A 6,423-nucleotide genomic window follows, 5' to 3' on the forward strand; every position below is an offset into this window, starting at 1 on the left:
TGAAATAATACGCGCACTTCTTTATTGAATTGAAGCAAAAACATAGTACATGTGGATTTCAGTGGTCAACACACAATCAAGAGACCAATGAAAATGATTGTTCTGAGCAGTTGGCCAATGCATTTTGTAAACCTGGAAAAAGCTAAACCCCATCTCATTTCTCGAATTACTGGCACAGTATTTTCGATTAATGTTTAACCCTTGCGTAAAATAAACAAAAGTATTACTTTGGGAAAATAACTTGTGCATTTTACCACAACATGAACAATAATTGATTGCAACTTTGAATATTTGATTCCTTTTTTAAAGCACCCTGAACTTTTCAAAACATTTCTTAGTTTTGTCTCCTCTAGTTACAGGTCTGAAAATTGAACTACAAGGTAATCATCTATAAGAGTTTTATGGTCCACAATGGACCATGAATTCATGTACTACCTACATGTAATGTACCTGCATCGTATAAAACAGGTGCCAGGTTTTTTTTGTACCAACAACAACAAAAAAATTGAGGGAAAATCGTTTTTTTTGCATTTTAGATCTAGAAATATGGTGATACTGACACATTCAGACTTTGGAAAATGTATCTAATAAAGGTGGGACTTCTAAATTGGAAAATATGAGATGTTGATCTTTGCCATCCCACAAGGTTCCCTCGAAGAAAATTCTGGCGAACATCCTTGGTGCGAAGCCATCACGCCAGACTCACTCATCCGGCCACAAACGAACAGGAAGGAATAAATAACAATTCAATGGCAAGAAACTCAACAGAGCAGTCTCCTCAGTCCAAGCTATGACAGCAATCAGGGTAAATATGAAGAAGAAACAAGCATCAACAACAATAAGACAAACGTATCATCAACCAGTTAACCTACCAGTGTTTATCACTTGGCTATCTTTTGTTCATTTGGTAAGCTTAGATTTTGATGAGGCTCATGTTCAGAAGGTCCTCCCGGCAAGTTCTAGGAATGAAAGATACGGGTCAACTGACTTTTAATGTAATAGCATCGACACAGTACAGTGAAACCTGTCTTAGTGGACACCTCTCTATCAAGGACACTACTTTTGGTCCCAAATTGGTGATTCCAATCATTTGACCTCTCTAACTAATCAGGACACTTCTATATTAAGTACAGCACTTGAAGCCAGGGTGTCCTCAATAAAGAGGTTCTACTGTATATATATAAGTACATCAAGCAAAAAGACCGAGGTGAGAAAAGTTAGCACATCAAGATTCTATTGCAGAGAAAAAGATTTGGAAATAGTACATTGTGAATTGCGACGCATGTTCTGTTCTGGGTTGCATGGATTCCAAATGTCTATATTTGGATCTGACCGAAAAAAACAGGAAAACACAGCAACATAGAACAAGAAAAGAGTTAAATCTCTTTGCCTTTAGGGCAGTTTGCAAGATGTCCACAGCAGGAAAGGGTGACATCACAAAATTACCACTCATTCTATTGTTATTACCAATCGAACCATCATTATTGCACTAATTACAAAAGACCAGGTCACACCTGGGTCTTTAGCAGTTATTTTGGCTTTTTAGCACACACAATAGTTAGTCTTAGTCTAATGGCCTCAGTCACTGCAAGCTAAGGTGGGTTTGAAATCTTCAGCTATAAATGTAGTTACCAACTAAGCTCTGGTCAACATTTAAAACGCCCCGAGGACACCATAGATTTTACTACTCGTCCATGCAGCATGACATGGACCTGCAAGTGCAATACTACCATACAGGCCTTACTGTAGGATTCTAAAATAATAATGAAGCCTTATAAAACGTTGTCAAAACAATAACAAAGGCACCAGCATTGCATTGGACGATTGCCCTGATTGTAAAGGTTTCAAGCTTTAGAATAGAATCCCTCAGCTCAAGGTTGACAATTACCAGTCAGATACTCATCCGGCTCTGACAGTAAAGTCATCCAAAAAAGTTTTAATGCATAGAAAACATTTAGCCATCAATTTTAACATGATGGGTTCTTACACAATATTCTTTCAGAATTTTTACCGCCACGCCAGGAATTTTAAATTTTTTTCAAAGTTCTAGCAGAGTCTGTTTGAGCATTCAGATCATGTTTTAATCGGAGCGGTCCTTCACTAACGTGTTGCCGTTCTGTTCACCAGCTTCGACGCGCTTCCTCTTGATGCGAGCGTAAGGTCCAATGGCTGGGTCGGTGATAAAGTCGTACAACACCTTGGTCCATGATGTGTGGCAGGGCAGATTATCATAATACTCAGGTGCAATCTTCTTCACCTGAAACAAAGAAATAGACAGAATAAATAAATGAGCTGCCTTTCATTGTTTGGATAAGTCTTCTTAAGACTTTAAAAACCATCACAGTGACATTTTCCATTGTTTTGCACGTGTCCTCAGTGATACATGTAATTATCTCCGTCAAAATGCCCACTTATGCAAGCGTGTAGATAATTATTTTAGGGTAAGGTCAACAAAGAACCAGCCGCTTCTTAACCTCTCACCCCTGGAGTTTTCTTGTGCCAGACACCCTTGACCTCGTCAGGGATAACCAACCATGAACTTACCTCTGGAAGTCTTGAACCAGGCACATTTGGGAAGTCGTGATGTTCATTGTGGTATCCGACATTGAAAGTAATCCAGTTGAGGGGTCCATAATATGAATAGGTTTCAAAACCCTTAACGAACATGTAATGCTCCGATATGAAATGTCCAGCAACCGGATGTAATCCCATGGCTAGGAATGTTGAGAATGTAAGGTAGGCTAGTGATCTCCAGCCAAAAAAGTACAGGATTACACAATCAAATAACACTTGGGTGGTTATATTAATCACTTCTAATGAGGTCAGTGGCTTCGGTCGTAAGAACAGCGGCCGCAGAGTGTAGAAGAATGGCTGCAGAATGAGCCAGAGGAATTTTGTGAAGCTGTTATGGAATAATGCACCCTCCAGTCTCGATGGCAGGTCCATGTCATAATCCTCATCGCCTTGGTATTTATGGTGCTCCAAATGATACTTTTTGAATGACACCGACATCGGAATTCCCAGTGGAAAATTGGCAATCATACCAATTGCCCGATTCAACAAGGGCCTCGAGTGTCCAAATGCTAAATTGTGTGCAATCTCGTGGATTGCTAACGTAAGAGAATGGTTAAGAACACCACCGATGCAGTATGCCATCATGAAGAAGGGAAACCAATGGAAGTCTCGAACAAAGTAGGATGTGATTATCTGGAACAGCACCATGCCCATGACAACCCACTTGAGGTTTGCATCATGTCCCATCAGCTTCTTCACCTCGGGATACTTTTCTGGAAGTAAGGAATGGAATCAAGAGTTTAGCTTCTGGTCATCCTTTAGCCGATTAGGGTCATAATTTGTATTAGCATGTATGAGGGAAAGGGGGCCCATTGTGCCTGCACGAGAAAGGTTCATCAAAGTCGAAAAAGCAAGTAGCTATCGTCAGACAACATAATTACATATCACCATATCATCTCTCCGATTATGAATAAACCGTTACTTTGCAGGACTGCATTTTATGACTGTGTACATACAGAGTGCATAGCTACAGACTCTGAGACTGTACAGATTCAAATCTACATACTGTACAGTGATATACGTGCAGTGCATGTTGCAGCGCATGTTGTAGTGCATTCTGATGAGGAGTTGCACCTCTTCGCCGCCGCGAGCCGGCCGGCTTCAGCAAGACCCGGTATTTTCTCGACAAAAGGCTTCAAATATACTTACTTATGATTTCTTTCCGTCGGGTAGCATGTGGTTCTTCTGTATATGACCATTCAAAGTCGTTACGGGACACTTGGGCACCCATTTTAGGCGATATTTGATAGACCTTCTCGACGGTATTGTTCACTCCGCAATGTCAATGCATGCAGCAGTGTACGCATTATATGGGCGTGGGCTTACGTCAACGATTTTCAACCTCGTCTCCAGAGTAAATAGTCGTGTGTACATCACTGTGCACATTAAGTGGGCCTTATCATTTACGAACCCAGACTATTACGCCAAGACTGACTAACACACATTTCTTTGAGATTTCGGCCAGAGATAGATAGGGCAATGCGTCATCATCAGATTTCATACGCATCTAAAACACTTTACCAGTTGTAACTGAGGTCAGTATCCCGTCAGTCCTCGTGCAAGGGGAGGAGCATGCATTGCAACCGACCCTGGTATTCGATAATTGTCATTGCTTTGACTTGTTTTGGCTCCTGAATTCTTGATGCCGTCGAAAAACCAAAAAGGAAGTTAATCTATAGAACTTCTAAATATACCACTGACCTTAGTCATGGAGGTATAAATAAGATTTACCTCCATGCCTTAGTAGAGTAATCAGCACTGACACTGATACTAGCCGCCCAGACCGAATTCTGCGGACCAGACTCACCAGACTCCCGGACCAGACTATTCTCTGCCGCGGGCAAACTGTACTGAATTGTCCTCCACCAGTATTAATTAATAGTGTGAGGCCCTGGGGATGTAATATGCTTGACATTTTTTGAATATCGTGTGATCTTATATCTACTCGTACTAAGGAAAATGTACCCAATATTACCGTTTGGTAACGCAACCAGGTGGTGACTAATGGTATTTTTAGTTCCATTTGACCACAAGTAGAGTAAAAGTCTATGATAGCTTGAAGTAATTATAGTTTGACAATAATTACTTGTCATGATACTCAGTTTCTCTGCACTAAAGTCTTTTGAAGTAGTCAAAGTATTTATTCAAGCTGATGTGATAGGTCGATAACCAAGGACAGTTGATAGTCTTTGCTTGGAGGGGTGATATGCCACAGACCGGACGTTCTTCCAGTGCGTGTCCGCCAAAAAAAGGTACACTTCGTACACTCTTGCGGACAAGGTTGAAAGTCGAGCACGTGGCGAGCGACGTCACTTTTGGAATGTGACGTCACCAATGTTTTGATCCTGAAATGGCAACAAACCAGCATTTTTCCAGGAAGTCAATTTTCTAAACGCAATTTATCGATTTTCTGCATCTTCAAAGACTGTCTTCTTCCGCATGGTGATTCTAATACTTATGTTCTTCAATAAACCGCTGAATTCGACAGCATCTGATTTAAATTTCCTCAACAATGACGGTGATATCAGATTGCATGGAAGATAGTTTCTCAACACTCCTGCACAGCTGTTTGCATGCACGTACAGTGAGAGTGTGTGTGTGCTGGCTGTATGCTGCATAAATCTTTTTTAGTGTAATAAAAAAGATTTCAAATACATACATTATAATATTCTGTGGGAGTCATCATACTGTCTGGTGTGATCATATTAGTTATAGTTAGGCATTTTCTTAGAAGACGAATCGGCGCCAAAACAAATCAACACAACACGTCAGAAGGCCTAAGCCGACTTCCGACAATGCCTAGAGACATGGCAATCCTTTGTTCAAGGTGAAACGTATAACATTTTCCAAAGTCGGTTCGTGATATATTGGTAAATTGACCCTAAAAATCATGGCACCACTACTCTTCCTCAAGGGTGCACACCATTGCTCTATCTCCTGGGTTCCTCCCTGAGGAACGGTCTCCAGGATCTGCCCCTGAGCTGATGAATGCTGACACACTTTTCCTAGATCATACCTTGATTATGTTTCTGTTTCAGATCTACATGAAAGAGTCCTTGACTGTGTTGTTGTGAGACACCTCCATGAACAGTGGGTCCTTCTTTCATTAAGAAGGTACCCATTCAGCCTCTGTAGTCTTTTGGACACGTTTCTCACTAAGTGGTAGAGGTAGGTAGACACATGGACTAGGGGTCTGCTGGTTCAAGTTGTACTCCTTGCCTATGGGCTGTAACAACTAAGAGGAAATAACGTAGCAAGGGAAGGTGTTTGGTTATTACTAGACACCAAGGTAACATACTCACTTCCCATTATTTCCCCCTGGCTATACTATTTGTTCCAAACCCTAAAAAAACTAAAATAAGGAAATCAAGGAGCTCTATAGTGGTTTTTATTTTGCTGTGCCTTTTCATGTCATTGCTGTGAGCTGGCTGGGAATAACAAAAGGATATACCCGTCTAGGCGGCCTGCGGTTTGTATCACAGGACCTCTTGCAATGTCAGTGGTTGATGTATCATTAAATCCCTGAGTAGATTTATATGTATTTGGTTTGGATTATTATATTGCCAGTGTAGTAACAGTTTGTTACACACTTAGTATTCATATTTTGGTTTTCTCCATTCCAGGTGAGATGGGGAGAATATTCCTCAATCATATTGGTGGAGCAAGACTGTTCTCATGCGCCAGTTGCGATACTCCGCTAACCAACCGGGCTGAACTCATATCAACTCGATTCACTGGCGCCACTGGGCGTGCATTTCTCTTCAATAAAGTCGTGAACTTAAACTACAGCGAAGTGCAGGACAGAGTTATGCTCACGGGACGACATATGGTACGAGATGTCCTCTGTAA

At 41.1% G+C, this 6,423-nt stretch overlaps 1 protein-coding gene and 1 long non-coding RNA gene across 2 annotated transcripts; one reads left to right on the forward strand and one right to left on the reverse strand.

Moving 5' to 3' along the window:
• Positions 1-3,866, reverse strand: LOC135484062 (sphingolipid delta(4)-desaturase DES1-like). The gene is made up of 3 exons (XM_064765154.1): positions 3,724-3,866; positions 2,545-3,287; positions 1-2,257 (listed from the first exon to the last, which is right to left on the reverse strand). The coding sequence occupies exons 1-3, from the start codon at positions 3,803-3,805 to the stop codon at positions 2,081-2,083; spliced, it is 1,002 nt and encodes a 333-aa protein (XP_064621224.1). The 5' UTR covers positions 3,806-3,866; the 3' UTR covers positions 1-2,080.
• Positions 3,867-4,900: 1,034 nt separating this feature from the next.
• On the forward strand, positions 4,901-6,213 carry LOC135484063 (uncharacterized). The gene is made up of 3 exons (XR_010446418.1): positions 4,901-5,016; positions 5,613-5,742; positions 6,198-6,213. It is a non-coding gene; the product is annotated as an uncharacterized LOC135484063 (long non-coding RNA).
• Positions 6,214-6,423: the final 210 nt, after the last annotated feature.

The sequence above is a fragment of the Lineus longissimus genome, chromosome 3, assembly GCF_910592395.1.
Source record: "Lineus longissimus chromosome 3, tnLinLong1.2, whole genome shotgun sequence".
In the NCBI taxonomy this organism is placed as follows: domain Eukaryota; kingdom Metazoa; phylum Nemertea; class Pilidiophora; order Heteronemertea; family Lineidae; genus Lineus; species Lineus longissimus.